Raw genomic sequence first — 19,323 nt, forward strand, 5'->3', positions numbered from 1 at the left:
CCAGGTGAAAGGGAAAACCACGCAGCTCTGCCAGAATGGAGATCCCTGCAGTCAGCTGAAGAAGAAAGACACGCACTTTTGGTGGAGTGCGGACCCCTGCACTTTGGTAGAAGAGGCCCATGCAGCCTTGGGGTGCTCCCTTTAGCCGCGTGGCCTGGGAAGCAGGAGAGACTTTGCCTGGAGAAATGGGTATGAAGAACTCTTGCCAGTGGACCATGAGAAGGTGCCACATGACTTTGGATTAACTGGAGATCCTGCCTGGACAGCGACACAGCTGATGGTGCCAGTGGCCTGAAACACAGACATGTGCTCTTTTCCTGAGATACGGTACCCCGAATTAGGGTAGGGGAGAAGGAAGCGCTGTGGGTGTCTGTGGTTGTCCTAAAGTACTTTGATATTTTTATGAGGACATCGGGTCACTACTTTAGGTTTGTATCGCTTTAAATAAACCTTTCCTTTCCTTTTCACTAATCTCTGGCATTGAGAGATGTCTTTCCTCTGGCGATGGACAGATGAGCCCAGTAGGTATTAGTATACCGTCCTTGGGAGGGGCCTCTGTTTTCTGTAACAGTTTTTGGCATCCCTGGGTGGGCCAAATATTGCCCCCCCTTGGACCTCTGTTCAGTAACATAACCACCACCCACCTGTGCTGTAGAAGCAGAAACCAGGGGCTCTCAGGGGAAGAATCTAACCCCACTGGCCACCTAGAAAAGCCAGGTCTAGCCATTTACACTGAAGCCATGGCACTCATCTTTGGCTTAGTGTTTTTCCCAGGTGACGACTCACCAGAGTGAGGGTCTGTGCTGTGCACTGAGCAGAGAGGGTGAACAAACAGTGCACTCGAGAGCCTGGCCCCTGCCTTGCTCAAGGCTAAGCTGAGAGGAACTGAAAAGGCAGCAGGTCCAAGAGCTGGCCAGGCCCGGGCTGGTCCATGAATAACTGAAAATGGATAGGAGACTTGGAAATCGAAAGTTAAGAAGAACCTCTGAAAATGCTTTTGCCATATTAAACATTTTTGAACTAAAAAGTGGACTTATTTGCACAATTCTACACCTCAGACCAGAGGGGTTAAGGCTGGGATTCAGATCCCCACAGAGACATTAACAATCCTCCGGGTGGGAGGCACTGGAGGGGATGCCAGTGGGCCGTCCTCCACTGTGAACACAGGGCTCATAACAACAGGCCTTGCTTTTTCCAGACCCAGAGGCCTCCTGAGTGCTACCCAGCTGGCACAACAGGCTAATTTAAGGTGTGGGGTTAATACGTTAATTTAATGCTCTCCTTTCTGGTTAAGTGGTTTGCATTTCTATAGTTCTAAATTTGGCATTCAAATCCCTTTAAATGGGGGCCCATTTGGCCTCTCCAATGTCCTTTTCTCCATTTCCCTCATCTGTCATGGCTTTTCCATCCATAATGCAGGTTCTGTGCGTGCTGGCCTGGAATGCCTGTCTTCTACTCTCTGCTGACCGGTCCAAAGCCCACTCTTAATTCTTCAGAGTCCTGTGCAAGCCCCAGCTCTTTAACTAAGCCATTCCTGAAAGTTCAGCGCACACTGACCACCCCCACCCCACCCCACCCCCCAGTGAACATCAGCCGCCTCCACGACTCATTTTGGTCTCTCTGCACATCGCACCTCACCCCAGTCCTTCACTCATCTGCACACGTCTAGCCTCTCCAACTAGATCATCCACTCCTCGGGGAAAGGGAAGATGACTCACAGCCCCATCTCCCGTTGTTAGCTCTCCGACGTGGTGACACCGCCAATCTTTAACCTCACCTTACTTGACCCCTCGTTAACATCAATACCGCTGACCACAGCCTCTATAAAACAGCCTTTTTCTTGGTTTCCGTGAAATTCCCTCTGGATCTTCCTCCCACGTCCTGGCCCCTCCTTCTCCATCCAATGTCTGAATGTTGGTTCAGTCCCCGGCCACAGCCTTATCTTCCCTTTCTGCGCATTGTCTCTAGGAAGTTTTAAACATTCCCATGGCTCCAGATATCACCCACATTCGCCCAGATGTCTTCCTCCTGCCTGGGCCTTTCTTCTGAGCAATGCCTGGGAAAGCCAGCCATTATTTTTGATGTTTATAGAGACAAGTCCATTTTGTCCCATGGTTTTATTGCCTCTTTCATCCAAAGCAGCCACTAGAAAGCTGATCATCCTGATAGGAGGCCAGGCAAGAGGCTCGTTCATGTAAGAGATTTTTCATAATCAACCCCACACTCACAGGCTGACAGCTCAGGACACCGCCCGCACCGAGGCACCAAAGACGGAGCTGAAGAGGGGACTTAGCAGGAGGAACCATGTCTTTGGCTCAGAGTTCTCAGTGCTCTGCAAATTGTCTCCCACTTCGGGCACTGAAAGAATTTTTTCATAAATGAGCAAATAAAAAATGAAGGACAAGGTTGACTGCCTACGTGAGCTCAGTCTAGGAAGGGTTCCGGTCTGGAGAACACGGCTGGTCCAGAGTGAGCCCTGACCTCCACTTGTTGAAGTCAGTCCAAGTGGCAGAGGAATAGCTGATCCTGAGCCGCGTGAGTCTCCACCAAACACTTCTCAGAGCAGGTGGCTTTGCATTTGTCTGGCGAGTTAGCCAGGGCCGGGGACACCGGCCTCCAGCAAAACAGTTCTCTAATCAGGTTGGCCAATGTGTATCTTGCCAGCTGGTGACTTAGGATCACGTTGATCATTTTACAATCAATGATCCTTTTAAATGGACTGATCTCTCAAACTCTCGGGATTTCTGCACCTGCATTTCAACTGTTCGATACACTGGATAGACTGAATGGCATCACCACAGAGCCATGGTCTTTGGGTTCTTTCGGATCCCTCGCAGAACCATCAGACTGGCCCTCCGTGACCGTCACTGGAGACATGCTGCCTCAATTAAATCTATAAATAGAAACTTCACTGCTTCAGAGAGAATATAAATCAGCTTAGCAGAACACTCTTGGGGCAAAGAAGAGGGAGGGCAGGTGGGGGAGGAAGACACATTCATACTATTCAATGAATTGAAATCAGGGGAGGCAGTGGGTGAAGAGCTGGAGACGGAGATTCTTTACTGTATTGGAATAACTGGCAAGCAGCCTTGAGGCCTTCCTTGAAAGGAGAGTGAACTGAACATCGGAAAGAAGCAGAGTCTCTCTACTGATGCTTCAGAATATGTCCATTTATTAAAACATTTCAATGCTCCACACAAATTCTGGCTCCCTGGGAAGCACTTGTACAGAGAAAGAGCATGTTGCTTCAGCAGTAACTTGTCTCTCTGTCCACCCCACTTGGTGCTTTATGAAAATGCCGTCTGTCAGCTTCCTAGAGCTCTGCCGGCTGAGTCACACCAATAATCACCCCTCTCACGAAGCGGCAGGGTACTAGGAAGGCTAAGTTCTCCCTACCCCTCCCTTCATCATATATATTCTGTGCACTGAGCATTAAATAGCACTTTGCCGTAACATTCTGTATCTATTCTGCTACAAAATAAAATAAACTCCCTGTATAATGCTTAACAAGCCTCACTTTGCTAAGCTGTTCCAGTAGCCAATCTACATTCTTCGTGCTGCTGTGTGAGCCTATTTCCCCCCGTAGTCCCCTCAGTGATGCCAGAAATTTCCATCCATTCATTCAGCAAATACATACTGCATGCTTACTTGGTGCCAGGCAATGTGACGGTGTCAAGAACACAGAGCTCTTACTTCATGAGGCTTATTACTCAGAAATGGAGTTAAGGATTAAACAAGTCATTGTGTAAAATATTCCACTGCAACTGAGGTACGTACAGCAGAAGAAAAGACAGACAAGGAGGCCAACACGACAACAGGAGCTGTCAGATGAGACCTGATTGGCTCAGGAGGGTCGGTGAAGGGCGCCCAGCGAGGGTACCATTCAAGCTGAAATCTGAAGGATGAACGGGGTGCAGGGAAAGGAGAGAGAGCATCCTAGGAGATGGAAGAGCCAGTGTGTGGGAGCTGAGGCGGGAGGGGCCCGATGACTATAAATGAACACAAGGAAGAACAGGGGGGAGGGGCAGAGAGAGTGAGAAGAAGCAGCAAGGTCAAGCGCAGTCAATGCCTCACATAGGTCGTTTTAAATAATGCGGACTTAGTCCTAAGGAAACAGGATGCCACTAAGGATCTTAAGGACGACAACACGGTTAGGATTTTTTGAGAAGCATCACCTGGCACTATGAGGATAATGGACTGAAGAAGGTCAAAGTGGAAGCAAGGCAATTAGTTAGAAGCTGCTTGGTAGACCCAGCAAGAAATGGGAACAGTTGGATTAGGGTGACTCAGTGGGTATAAAAACAAGCAAAAAATTGTAAGATTTACTTAGAAGGTAGAATGTACAGTTACACACTGGAAGAACTAAGACAGGGGCATGCAAAGAAGACCTTGAACTTGAGTCACTAGAGAGAAGATGGTGCCATCTGCAGAAACAGAGAATGCTTGAGGGAAAGGAGCTGGTTGGAACTTTTGGAAAATAAGGGCAGGTGAGTTCAGAATTCCACATGCCGAGTCAGAGACAGAGACACTCAAGTGGGGAGATTCAGCAGCCACACATTAATGAAGGTCATTCGAAATTATAGCAGAAGCAAACACTCCACATTCTTTTGATTTTTTTCTGGGAAAGAAATACGTTCTAGACTTTTACCATGCAAAATGGAAGTCACTAGCCACATGGGGGCTACTTGGATTTAAACTAATTAAAATTAAATGATTGAAAAACTAGTTTCTCAAGAGCTCAGCATGGCCAGTGACGACTACACTGGACATGGACATTTCCATTACAGCAGAGTTCAATCAAACAGCCCTGCCTAGAACATCCCTGGGCTTGCGATTTGCAACACTCAGCTCTGGCTGGTCTCTCAGTGGGTGTTCAGCTGTCAGTGTGTCGACTCCAGGAACTAGGATCCTACGGTGCTGTCTGCCCCAGGGCTTGAGGATGAAGATGACGAAGACGTGGCAAAGGAGGAATAATGATCCTTGTTATTCAGACATCTTTCCACCTTCCTTTAAAAGCCAGATGGGGATAAATGCCATGGAGAGAGTGTGTAAGGAGTACGGGGAGTGAGCCCACATTGTAAAAATACCGTCAGATCAACTGGGGCCACTCAAGTCAGATGAACGTAGGTGCCAAGGAGGCATTAAGTTGTTGTTAGATTCTGACAAAATAACAGGAAATGCATCCATGAGAAGAGAGGGAAAGAGGGCAACTCAACTGAGGAAACAGGTTTTTCAAAAGGTCGTGCACCTTTGGAAGGCCGGCCATTGTTTTTCTGAAGGAAAACAGAACCTGTGCTGACCTGTATGAGAATCAGAGGAACAGAGGGAGAGCCCTTGGGTGGACGCCGAGAAGCAATCACTGTGCACTGACCGAACACCGAGGCTTGCTCGACGCCCAGCGAACCCCTGGGGATTTAAACAGTAACGGGATCCTGGCCTGGTACCAAAGGAGACCCTAGTCTAAACTCCCACAACCAACTACCAGGCTGTCGGGATAAAGGAGAGCTGATAAAACAAAATATGTTCTTGTTCAACAAATATGTAAATCAAACACCGTATTTGCAACATGCAAGGCATGTATTTCACCAAAAATGCCTATTCAAAAAGTACTATGCTCCTGGGCACCTAACTTGTGGGTAGAAAGTCAAGCGGGGTGAACACCTGAGGGTCCTCGAATGTGACAGAGCGGATGTGAAAGGCCCCCCACTGCTCCCCGCCCTGCCCCGCAAGTGTTCTTCCGGGCTCCATTCGTTTTAACCAAGACGAACAAGCCGTGGGCCACAGCGCACAGTTTGGGTTACTCTTCATCATTGTACATTGTAAAGATCTGCTAATAACACAACCATTAGCTCAAACTCTACAAAGCGCTGCTCAATATGAAGTTCAAGGTTAACGTGAGACCTCCCATGAAGGAACACAGCGCTTCAGCCTGGGCTGAGAAGAGTTCTCTGGCTTTCAGAGGAGGGTGTCAGGCTTTGGGGAAGATGGAAGCCTTCACAGTACCAGCCTTTGTGGTTTTTCTTCGTGTTGCCATGACTTCCACTGAAATCTCACTTTCTATCAGAATAACTGATGTTTCTTTTCTGCTGGCTGGTGGGTAACCCTGCTGAATAAAATAGTTATCTTTAAACACGTATGAGTATATTTCCATTCCTTTAGATGTGTTACTCTGCTATGTACTTTGCATCAGTTTTCATGAAAATAACTGTCCACTTGTACTATGAAACACTCAATTGTATTCTATTTTGGTAGGGTTTTTTAAAAAAAATATGTATTTGCTTAAGTTGCATATACTGATGGAATTTAGCCACATTAATTATTTCCACTAAATTTCTTGTGTTTTATTGCCCACTGCGAACACTAAAGCCAGCATATTGTTTTTTGCTATGTTTTCAGGGCTATCAGAATATTGCTTCAGGCCCTGGCTGGCGTAGCTCAGTGGACTGAGCGCGGGCCTGCGAACCAGACGATCGCGGTTCGATTCCCAGTCAGGGCACATGCCTGGGTTGCAGGCCGGTTCCTTGCAGGCTAACTACCATCAGGGGACGCACAAAAGGCAACCATACATTGATGTTTCTCCTCCTCTCTCCTTCCCCTCTAAAAATAAATAAATAAATAAATAAATAAATAAAATCTTTAAAAAAAAAAAGAATATTGCTTCATATTCGGAACTGATGATTTCCTACAAGATTCTGGCGTACCATATACACATTTGCGTGATATAACATTTACTCATAGTTTAAAATCACTTAAATGTGTAAATCAAAGTGATCAATTAGTTTATTCTCCAAATCACGTTCCTATAGAACTGGAAACTGAAATCCTTAGCCTTGTAACAGTAACTGTCAAAGTAACGAAGGTTAAAATACCAGCACTACTCTGTGTTGGCAAAGACATTCTCGCACACTGTTGGTGTGGGCTGTAACCACCCCACACTTCGTCTGCTGGGTGGTGAAGAAAGAGTGAAACAATAATCACAGCAACTTAAAGGTGACAAAGTCTTACACATAAAAATTCATCCCTGTTATGATGTTCATCTCAATGTGACTGCTATGTACAAAAATATCAGAATAATATGTTATTAACAATAGAAGACTAAACGCATTATAGCCCATATAAAAGGGTGGTTATAAATGGATTTGGTGGCATAGAAAGGTGGTCCGGATACAACCATATCTCTGGAATAATAGCTTTTTATTTAAATTGTGTGTGTGTGTGTGTACAGAAAGTATTTGGAAGAGTGGGGAATTAACAGTGTTTTCTGCTGAGGTATTTTCCTCTTCTATTCTTGTCTAAATGTTCTAATTTTATATAATAAACATATATTGCTTTCATAGTTAAACCACTAATATATTTAGTTCTTGCTTAAGAACCTTTTTTCTTTGCTTTTTAGAGAGAGGGGAAGGGAGAGAAGCAAACATCAATGGGAGAGAGAAGCATTCATTGGCTGCCTCCCACATGTGCCCGGACAGGGGGTGTGACCACAACCTAGGTGTGTCCTGACCAGAAATCGAACCCACCACCCCTTGGCTACAGGAGGACACTCCAACCGCTAAGCCACACCAGCCAGGGCTTAAAACACTAAGTCTTTTAAAATAGCTACATTGGAATGTTATTTTTAACCGTCCTACATCTAAGCACAGGGGTTCTGAACCCATCTAGCAGGAATGACCTGTGATGCACTAAATCTGATGACGGCCTTCGCTCCCAAACTAGTTCCCCCAGCTCAGCTGTCCTCTACCACACGAGCAAGGCTCCTGCTCACCAGGCTGTCCTGGACGCACGGGGTCTCCACAAGCCTCCGGACTCCATTCTCCACAGTGACTCCCAGCCAGTTGAGCGCTGCCCAGCACCAGAGGTAGTCGTGCCCACCATGCCAGTAGCTCACAAATGCAAAAGTCGTCGCAGTGGAAAACAGCGCCCCCAGCAGGCCGTGCTGGGACCCGCCCACTGGGATGTACACGTACCTAGAGAAAGAAGAGGCTGTTAGGACCCATGCAAAGGGCAGTCCCTCCAAGTCTGTCCCCAGACTTGATTCTTCTGTTACACAGAGAATCACTGGGAGCAGACCCTTCCCTATTCCAGGAGGATGCAGAGCACTCCTTGAATTCTCCACCATGTAAGGAGTTGGCAAAAACACAAGTCCTCACCTATGCAGGGCTTTAGGTTAAATGAACACAAGGCTAAAGGGGGGTCATGACCAGAACAAATAGCACTTACAAGAGGCGGGGTGAAGAGTAACGCATTTAGTTCCTACAAGGGATGTGTCTGACCCTAGAAAGCCAGTCACCAAACGGCAATCAAGCTCTGGCTACGTGGGATGCTGACGTTCAAGGCAGGTATGTATTTTCAGCTGAAACTATGGGGTCTGGCGGAAGTAACGCCTGCTTGAGTGTGGTTGGTAGGGTAATAACATGGGTGTAATAATTTATAGTTTTAATGTGAACATTTCACTGATATTGTCACATGGTGTTCTTGAGCATGATACTGTTACGTTACAGAGTTACACGCTTATGATTTTTAATAGAAGACTTTGTAACTAAAAAGGGGCGTTACTCGTGCCAGTTTATGGTAAACCCAGGGGATAAGCACAGCTGCTGAAACGGCAGGAGCTGGGTGCAGAGAGGGGGCCGAGCTGGTCCCTCCGCTTTCCAGGCAAGTTGCCCGGAAGCAGGCGTGACTTCGCAAGGAAAGAGAAAATTTCTGTGTTCGTCAGGCAGTCAGATCACCACCCCACACATGCAGCCATTCCTGGCTACGCCCCCCACCGCTGAGACAGCTGTCTGACCGCACACCAGCAGGACCACGTTCTTCCAATCAGTATCCTCCCGCGGGAGGTGGACGTAACTCACAACTTGGGGAGGTAGGACCCAGAGAGCTGGGCATGTACCCTTCACAGTTCGTCCTGTTTGGGCATTAATTTCTGTAGGAAATTGTGTTTCAAAAATCATGTTTGAATAGAACAGTTTCATAGGTGAGCCAAAAAAATGAAAGTAAAAACCGCCCCTCCTTTACCTTCAAATATGACCCAGTTCAGATTATTACTGTAATCTATTAATTACATGATCAGCTTAGACAGCCCCACTTTATGGATGAGAACCCTGAGGCTAGGAAGCAAATTTGACCAAGACACACAGCTAGGAAGGGGAAGAGCCAGGTGGCATCTATGGCAACCAAGTCAATGTGCCCCATTGCACCTCTGGGCTTATTTCAAAAAGCTTCTGTCTTACACCCCAGTCGGAAACACACCAGAAAGCATGTAGCCGTTTCAAAAATAAGTGAAGCAAAGAAAATACTTTCTTCTGTGCAAAACCATGACCATCTCCGGCAATCAAATTAGCCAACATGTATCAAGCACTCACTGCAAGTCACGGGATCCCCCACCCGCTGTCAAGTACATAGTCAGGCCTCCGGGGCAGTCCTGGCATTATGGGAAACATAGAGACAGAAGCCATCGTTCCTGCCCAAAAGGAGGGGCATGGCTCATTGTGAAACAACAGCAAACACGCCCCACATTAAGCTGCACGATATGGTCCAAAGTAGACCATGAGGGTTTAACAACATGGAGGAGAAGAGGGTCAGTGGAGGGAAGTAGGGTAGAGGAGGCTTAATGGCAAAGGTCTCCACTTGGCAAGGCCCACAGGATGAGTTTCTGTAGGCAAAGGGGAGAGGGGTGGGTGCTGCACCATGGACTTGGAAGGGCTGGGCGTTGAGCCAGAGACTGGGAGCCCAGGCACAGTAGTTTTCATTGGTGTTCTGCTGCCCCCTAGAGGCTACATGGTCATTGAAAGAGAGTTCTCAGCAGAAGCCAAAAAGAATCACAATTCTCATCATGGGACCGGACATAACTGCTGCCCATCACGTTGCTCCATTTGGCTGGACTTACACTGGGCTGGCCAAAAAGTCTGCATGGGTTTTATATAAATAAAGGTATATTTTCATTTTTCACCAGTAACTTTATTAATTTGAATATTTTGAGTAGGTTGGCTATCTCCCGTGTAGTATATAATGTTGGTTGTTCTCAATGTCTCCATTTGATCACTGTCAGCTTCAACTGGTCTACCCAACCATGAAGCATGGTCCAGCCAGAAATCTCCAGCACAAAACCTCACAAACCACTTTGGACATGTTTGATCAGTCACAGCACCTTCTCCATACACTGCACAAATCTTTTTTTTTTTTTTGCATTTCAGTTACATTTTTACTTTTCTTGAAATAATAAAGCATCATATGCCAAAGATGTCAGTTATTTTTTCCATCTTCAATATAAAAATGGCTACACAAAAATTCACCACTTTTGGTGGTTTTTAATGTACTCTGATATGACATCTGTCACAATACAATCTAACAAAGTTGTTTCAAATGAAATTCAGAACCACTAAGCATTACTAGAGCCATCTTATGGGAAAAAACAAATGAACTTTTTGGCCAGCCCAGTACAGTCAGTGCTGTGTGTAAAGAAGCTGTATATAAAAAAAGAAGGGGCGGTTAAACCAATTTCAAAAATATGAGGAAAGACTACTGTTTGCAACTTTGCATACAACTGTTTTATAAAACAAGTCAATAGTAATACAAATACTCTTCTCACCTAACAGCAGTTTCCTAGTGAGACTTTCACTGTATCTCACTACATTATATTATAGTACACGTAATATATACGTCAGAATATACAGCAGCTCTGTACACGTCAGAAAACCCCGCAGAGAACAAAGACCACTTGTCACTCACAACCAGGGGGCCTTAATGTGGGATCCAACTCCAAAATGGGTGTATTTTCAAGCCTGTGACTAGGAAGCGTCAAGCCCCATAATTACATGCTCAGCTATTTTAGGCATCTCTTGGCACGGTGGCTTTGTTACTGTGCCTCCAAAGTGACAGCCGACAGAAATTCCTTTTCTTGTAAACATTCATATATGACAGGTCTCCGGGGACATGAGGCTACTTGTTTTAAACCGGAAGAGGGTATGGTTTCCAGGCAGGAAGATAAAAATCACTTCTCCACTCTGAGTTTCTAGAAAGGAGTGGGTATGGCAGAAGGAGAGTAAACAGGTTATTTCCTTCTACAAATTTCACCAGTCTTGTGTCAGTTCCACAATTAATGTCAACAGAACCATGTCTCTCTTTTAGAAAAGCAACAGCATGACCCCAGTTCCTGAGACCCACTGCACAGTAAAATTGATTTCCCAGTGGAAGAAGCAAAGCCTTCTCAACAAAGCAAAGAGAAAAGACTCCTTCTTGTCAGATACTGTGTGTGCACGGGTTTGCCGAGGCCCGGCCCTGCCAGGCGGGCTCCGTGCGCTCACTGCCTGCAGAGATGCTGCTGAGGAAGCCAGTACCACCTGCAGCCACCACCTCACAGAGTCAGCGCAACACAGCAAACCCCAAGCCCAGGGGAGTGACCTCTGTAGAATGTGGATATTGTTAATAACATCTACCCTTTACTGAGTATCTGCAAGCCAGGAGCTTTGCACATACCATTTCTAATCATTAAAACAACCTTGCACCCTTACCCATGTGGCTCACTTGCGTGTTGTCCTGCAAAGCGAAAAGTTGCCGGTTTGATACCCGTTCACGTGCCTGGGTTGCTGGTTCAGTCCCTGGTTGGGCCAGGTGCTGGAGGCAACTGATTGATTTCGCTCTCACAGAGATGTTTCTCTCCCTTTCTTTCTCCCATCCGGCTCCTCTCTATAAAAATAAATAAATGAAATCTAAAAATAACCCTGAAAGGTATTGATGGCAAGGCCTGTTTTACACAGGAGAGGTAAAATCTGAACCTAGAATATTCTGGTTCCGGAACTCCCAGGCCAGTGTGCTATTACGCCATTTATCGTCATGGGACCATTTCTTGGTGATATTTTCATCTTATTTAACCAAATCTTGAGAGCCGTATCCACAGAAACATCCACTGATATTTCACTAACTGCAAAAGTGCCCTTTGTAGAAAAGGAATCTTGCTTGAGAGAAAAACTCTCATTTCAAAGGCATTTAGGCCCAAAAGCTCTGTCTCAGAGGCCAGAGGTACGAGTTCGGTTTCTAAACAAACTAGTTTCCCCGACTCTCACAAGCAGAGGTCACGCCCGCTGTGTTGCCCAGAAGGGCGTCCCGCAGCTAGACGCCTGACTGTGTACGAAGTGGAGCACGAGAACCTGATGATCGGGGCTTGCAGCTGAGAAGGTATCTGTGAAGGGAGAAGAAAGTATCTACCTATTCCTCTCCTATCCACCATGAAAAACTTGGGAATATGCCTTACAGCTGGGGACAGGAGTGGTGAGCATCCACATGGTAAGTAGATTCATCTTAAAACCATGACACTCCTTTTTTTCAGGACATACACCATAGCTCCCCGGCTTGCCACATTACCTTCAGACCCTTTGCCGAGGACTAATCCCCAGCCCAAAAGAACAGGACAGGGCACCTAAGATAGCTGGGTTCTGCTGTCCCCATGGATTAGTGGAGGTGCTCGCAGGTTCCCCGTCGTCAAGCACCGACTGCTCGCAGGGCTGAGGCAGACGCCTTGTCCCAGTCTGCCTCGTCTCCCACCCTCACGTCCAGTAGTTCTCCTGACAAAGTCTAACACCCTGAACAAATGGGGTCCTCACACCTCCGTCCTCTCTGGCTCTCCAATTCCTAGCCAGTCTACAAAATCCAGTTGATTTTCTGCCGCCTCCAGGAAGTCTCTTTTGAATAGTCCAATTCTCTATTTACCCCAGAAAGCCTACTGTTTCCCCTGACTGAATGGTTATTCTCCAAAACATGTCTTTTCCATTAGGGCTGTCATTGTAACTGACCGGAAAAGTTCCTTCGAGCAGCACAGATGTGTGTGTGCACCCGTGTGGGCACATGCAATGCTAATTGCTAGTCCACAGTATTTATGTATGTAACAACATAATTTTCTTTTATTTTTCATAGCCTCAAACAGCTTTTAAACTTGTGGTAAATGTCATCACTGTCATAGACAATTAGGAACCAAGGGATGATAATAAGGTCCTACTCCAGTTTTAAGAAAGACTTCAGGAGACATTCACTCCCAAAGAACGCAGACACGTACAGGACTCTGAAATCTCCCCACCTTTGCAACCCTACTTATCCTAGTAAAGTAAAGAGGATTTGGCCCCAAACTTCTAGAAACGCCCCAACCTCAAGACATTCTACAAGTGAAAAGTACTAGCCTTTTAAAGACTAGGGCCTCTAGTAGCGGGGAGGTGTTGGGAATCCCTCTGCCTGGTTTCAGGAGTTGTAACTGGCTGAGTGAGCGACCTCTGGAATGCAAGCCGCTAAGGAGACAAAGCTTGTCCCCTGCCCCCAATGCATGGTCAGATAGTCAGAGACGGGTAAGACCTCACAGCAGGGGGCAACTTAAGCCAGACACGATCACTTGGGAGGCAATCATGGAAGGACTCAGGGGGCTGCAACAAAGAGGGAGTGATGGACCCTTGACCACCAGCTATTCCGACATAGCCCAAGCCCCCATGTTTTCTGGGAGAAGCACTTCCTGGCTCTAATCCACTTAAGCCTAAAAACCTATGATGGGGAAGGCGGTGCAGCCCTGTGCTGGAAAGGGCGGGTTCTCCAGAGTGATCAGGCCTAAGAAAGAATATGTAAAATCCTGTGAAACCTGCTTTGTTTAGAATGCTTTCATTTAAATGATAAGGGTCCAAGCAAGAAATTTGTTCCTCAAAGTTTTATGGCTCTTTAGCTATCTGACCCTGACTGAGAATAAGCCCTCATAGTTCTTTGAATGCTATCTATTGTTTGATCCTTACCCGTATTCTTGTACAAACAAACCCAATAAAAGCCCCTTGAGGAAAAGGCTCTTGGCCCTTCTCCTTTGAGGGACTGGCCACCTTTCCTCCCCAAGCAGATCATGTCTTGGTAGTTTCACTTTCATCTGTGGCAGTTGGGGGAACTTTGCGGACAAAGTTGCCTTCACAGGGAGGGGTAAGACCGGCTGCGCCAACTAGTGGTAAGGTGACCTCACCCGGCTTCCCCTAGGCACTGAGACAAGCTCCTGCTTAGAGGTCTTTGTGAAGCTGGCCATGCTGCCCTAAACCTGGCTCCTACGGGCAGTGCCTCCCCTGGCCTGACCTCTGGCTTTGGCCTTGGCCTGCATGTGAGTTCTCCTTCTCAGAGCCCAGTGAAGACCCACCGGTCAAACACGTGTGCTCCAGGTAGTGAACAACAAAGGCCTGGTATCTAGCTCTCACAAAGGAAGCTGTAGATCTACTTATGAAAAGTTTTCAGAGGAAGTTGTACACAGAAAAGGATATAAATTACTTCTGACATCTTTCTGTTTAGTATAGATGATAATGGAATTTTAATAAGCAAAAAGCAGCAGTCGGCTAATGGGCAACTACAGACTTGATCACTCTCAGAAGGCTAAGCGGGGGCCACTCTCAGAGCAGAGGGCGCATGTTCAGGGGGGCTAACTTCCAGCTCTTTTATTGAAAGATGCTGGCTGTAAGTATTATATGCAATTGTGAAAAATTACCTATTAAAAAATGCCATGCCCTGCTTGACAACAGAACATTGCATAACTTATAAAAGAGAGATTAAATGCAGGCTATATTTAGTCTACATTTAAAGTTCTAGGTTCAAATAATTAGATGCCAACAAATACAAAAATTAATGCTTTTACCCCACAAAGCCTTGGAGCTCAGTGGGCTGAAGTACTGTGCTGATGGGCTTCAGCCTTCGACTTCCATCACAGAGAAAGTCTCAGCTCTCCCTTCACAGACCAAACTCCAGCTCCTCAGTGGCGCTACCTTCCTCTCTGCAGAAGAGGCTGAGGAGGTATGAGTGGCTCAGCCCAGCCGTCCCCATCACTAGAACTGGCCCAGTGGCTACAGCCGCAAAGCCCAGGATGAGGAGGGCAGTGCCTGAGAGATAGAGAGATGTGCCCTTGGTGTTGCCCTGCCCACTTACCAGTCTCTGTAACCTTAAGCTCGTTGTGAAGCCACGTCTGCTTAAGTGTGTACACTGGGTCTATTCTGGGAGCACTATCACCTCCCCAGGTATGACTTGCTGTGAAGACCAGATGAGTCAAGGTACGTGTAAGGAGCCTGGTGACTCTACACTCGTGGACTTACTAATAACGAGCCGGTGGCAGCGGCAAGCTTGCATTCAGGAAAAACAAGGTGTCACTGTCACCGTGACTGATATCCCTAGATCTTCACGAGCATTTGAAAGCACCAAGACCTCTGGCCTACTTGCTCAGGGATGCTCTTTACTTGAAACCATCAGCTTTAAATATGTCACCATCAGAACCAGGTCATTCAGCACTAAGAGGTCCAAGCTATGGATTCAACACCCACATTGGCCTATTGATCGTGCTTAACCCACATGGCAGCCAGGTGGTCTCCTCGCACCTGATACTGGCCATGGGGGGCCTTCTAGAGGGCCTGGTGGGGGGGAGGGGCCTCTAGAGGGCCTGGTCGGGGGGTGGGATAAGCAGCTCCTCCCACAGTAAGGCCTGCCACCAACATTCCCCCTTCAAATCACCGCACCTTTCCACNAGGAAAAACAAGGTGTCACTGTCACCGTGACTGATATCCCTAGATCTTCACGAGCATTTGAAAGCACCAAGACCTCTGGCCTACTTGCTCAGGGATGCTCTTTACTTGAAACCATCAGCTTTAAATATGTCACCATCAGAACCAGGTCATTCAGCACTAAGAGGTCCAAGCTATGCATTCAACACCCACATTGGCCTATTGATCGCGCTTAACCCACATGGCAGCCAGGTGGTCTCCTCGCACCTGATACTGGCCATGGGGGGCCTTCTAGAGGGCCTGGTGGGAGGGAGGGGCCTCTAGAGGGCCTGGTCGGGGGGTGGGATAAGCAGCTCCTCCCACAGTAAGGCCTGTCACCAACATTCCCCCTTCAAATCACCGCACCTTTCCACACAGGTTCTCCCTCACCCATGGAGTACAAAAGTCACCTGAGCAAGTCCTTTCCTTATAACACTGACTGCTGTGTGGGCAGGAACTGAAGAAAGGGCTTATACGGGTTTACTCACCCCACCATCTGAAAGCGGCCTAACTGTGCCCCAGAAGGCTTCCGTCTCTGCAGCATTACACCCCGCATGTTACAAACTAAACCCCCCTCCAAAAACAGACAGACACTGAACAGACATCTCTTGAAGACACTGTACTTCAAAACGAGCTTCCAGTCACTAGAGGGGTGGGAAGGCCGGCGGGGGCGGGGGGGCTGACACCAGGAAGGAGCACCCACGATTTCCCTCCGTGGGGCTGCCAGCCCCCTCCTTCCTGAGAGCATACTGAAGGCTCACAGTCCCCAGGGCTCCTGGCCCCACGTCTATTTCAGGTTATAAATAAACACCACAGAAAACAGATTCTTTGGAGGTATGAGCGAAAGAGAGCAGGAGTTTATACTCTTCAGTGCTGTGGAGCTGGGTCTAATCGCTAATAAAAAGGTCCTAGAAGACTCAGTTTAACAACCACCAAGATTTCCTGGCTGCCTGCCTGTCTTCCCACCTGCCTCCCAGGAGAATGCCCCTGAAAGCATTTATAAGCTGCCCTAGGCCAGGAGGAAGGGGGAGTGTGTGGAAGCCAGACATCAAGGGGCAAGCGAGATGAGTGTGCGATGTAGGTGTGTGTGGTCCCCATCTCACTGCGAGAGGGAGAGGTTTGGGGAGAGAGATCCAACCCTCCCCTGCTCCTGACACCGTTCTCAACCTCTGCTCCAGCTGCGAATCTCCAACTGGCATCACAGTTACAACCTTCCTGAGCACATCTCTCCTCTTACAAGCACTGGACTGGATGTTCTCCTTTGATCTCTGCCTCTCACCCACATCCTGTTCAGTGCCGTTCCTGCTGGTCCTCGTCTTCTCACTCATTCATCATGGCTGTTGGGAAAATGTTCACTGTAAGATAAACTTGTACCACTCAGACGTTCCTGTGCTAGTACAATGCCTTGGGGGTCTCTAGAAGACAGTGCTCAGAAGACAAGCATATAATAAAGAAATGCCTACCTGACTACTGAGGCATTTCACTCTCTACCTGGCTACACTGTGTAATGATTTTGAGACAGTCATGCTGGACAGGGCCTCACAGGGCAGGGCCCATAGCTGGGACAGGTGTGTATTCTCATGGAGACACAGCACTTCCCATATAAAGTCCAACTGGTCGGTCATTCCGGCAAACACAAAAACTAACACCTGAAGAAAGGAAGAGGCAGATTCTTTGTCCTCAGGAAGCATCTAGTCTTACGATAGTAGTCAAGTCCTTACCCTGGGGAGGTCCTGCCTCAAGTGGATTCCTGTTGCATTAGGTCCTAAATTAAAACCCACCAGCCTGGTTTTGTCAGCCATGTTCCAACTGGCTCCATCCTATGCCACCCACTCCATCTTGTGAGTGTCCAAAATAGATTCTCCACTCCAGTAAATGAACTTCATTCTCCCTCAAGGCTGGGCCCTGCAATCAGGACCCCACCCCCGCAGAAGACCTTGCCCCTCCTCCTCACACTGCTGTCTTTTCCAGCATTTGATCTTTCAAAATGGGTTCACACTCATTTCAAGGAACTTCCCCCGGCCCGTCTCACTGCATGCTGGAGGCCCATTCATTCTCCATCTGCTCAGCATCCATGCATTCCCCTCCCCCAAGTGTACTTCCTTCAGACTTTGGGGTGCTGCTCTTCAGCATTTCTGAGCTTCTTCATCAGGTCTAAGGGCCTGTGGGATCCCCGACCTCATGGTCAAGACACGGAACAGAGAGCTATGACATTTCTCTTTCAATGTCCCCCAGGACATCGAGATGTCTAACTTAGACCCTGATTTCAGGGCATGCGCAATAAATCCCGATCAACTCCCTTCTTTTGCTGTTCTTTCCCCGTCCTCCTCATTTCTCTGATTCATTTTCCTGGTCTTCTTTTGTCTGAGTGTTGCTCTCCACAAACAAAAGATGACCCTCCAGCTAAAAGTGTGGCTTCATAAGTAAATGTCACCCTTCGCGCCTGCCACCACCACATTCATCTCTGAAGTGCTGCAGGGCGTGGAGGGCGATGTTTGCAAACTCGGAGTAAGTCACACACGGGGACAGGAGGCGCCCTGAGCTGCAGGCACAGACAGGGGGGACACTGCCAACTCCCACTTCACCAGGCAGCTGCCAGAACCACCCAGAAGAAAAGGGAGATCGAACCCAAAGCAAAAGCTCAGTGTTAAACGGTTAAAAACAGCAAAGCACTGAGTCGGGGGGTTTAAGACTTGTGATGTTAAGTTTAAAAGCCTCCGGTGAAGCCCCCGCTGGACGCACCCATCAGTGCTGGGTGTGTGTGGGGAGGGCCGTCAGCAGGCCAGCAGTGGTGTGTGGGGCTTTGGCCCTTTGCTGACTTACCTTTTCTGAAAAAGTCTCTCCCTCTGACACAAACGTCACTCCTAAATCCAGTGTGTATTTTGGCCACGTGAGAAGTGGTGAGGAGTCGAGACCATTATCGGACAAGAACAAATGACACACACACACACACAAACAGAAAGTGCCGCAGAGCAGAGGGGAGGTGGGAGTGTGGGTGGTTAGGCAGGGTCACAGACTGCAGTGACGGTCACCTCTTTGGACCTTGTTCTAAGATTGGGAAGAGTTCAAGGGCCAGGGGAGAACTAGGGGATGAGGCCTCTGTGGTTTGGCACTTTTAGGATACAAGAATACAATAGCCAAGAGCTGGAAGCAACCTAGGTGCCCGTCAGTAAATGAATGGATCAAAAAATTATGGTACATATACACAATGGAATTTTATGCAGCAGAAAGAAAGAAGGAGCTCCTACCCTTTGCAACAGCATGGATGGAACTGGAAAGCATTATGCTGAGTGAAATAAGCCAGGGGTTGAAAGACAAATACCATACGATCTCACCCTTAACAGGAAGCTAAACAACAAAACAAACAAGCAAGCAAAATATAACCAAAGACACTGAAATAGAGAACAGGGGGACAGGGACCAGAGGGGAGAGGGGAGGGAATTTCAGGAGAAAAAGGGGAAGGATTTACAGGAACTAGTATAAAGGACACATGGACAACAACTAAGGGGGGTGGAAACAGGAGGGAGGTGGGGAGCACGGGTCAGGGGGTGGGCTGGGATGGGAGTAAAAGACAGAAAACTGTACTTGAAAAAATAATTTTAAAAAAAGAATGCACTTCAGGGGTTATGATCAATCCCAGCCGCGTGCCCTCTTGTTGCTGGTTTCTGAGGCTCTGTCTTCCCCGCCGGGTTTGCAGGACAAGCTCCTGAGACATTGGCTTATGCTTCCGAGTCCCCCACTTCCCCACTCTGCTGCTGCCATGGAGCTAACGCGTGAATGGACGTGAAATGTGGGA

The 19,323-nt window shown here is 47.6% G+C and overlaps 1 protein-coding gene across 2 annotated transcripts in view; it reads right to left on the bottom strand.

Moving 5' to 3' along the window:
* HHAT (hedgehog acyltransferase) overlaps nucleotides 1–19,323 on the bottom strand; it is a 241,023-nt gene that overhangs the window by 65,628 nt on the left and 156,072 nt on the right. For both annotated transcript variants that reach the window (XM_037027606.1, XM_037027605.1), the window contains one exon: nucleotides 7,766–7,967. In XM_037027606.1, coding sequence (XP_036883501.1) covers nucleotides 7,766–7,967 — 202 coding nt within the window. The remainder of the gene's footprint in view (nucleotides 1–7,765; nucleotides 7,968–19,323) is intronic.

The sequence above is a fragment of the Sturnira hondurensis genome, unplaced genomic scaffold (assembly GCF_014824575.4).
Source record: "Sturnira hondurensis isolate 20B ecotype Veracruz unplaced genomic scaffold, ASM1482457v3 Scaffold0019216, whole genome shotgun sequence".
NCBI lineage: Eukaryota > Metazoa > Chordata > Mammalia > Chiroptera > Phyllostomidae > Sturnira > Sturnira hondurensis.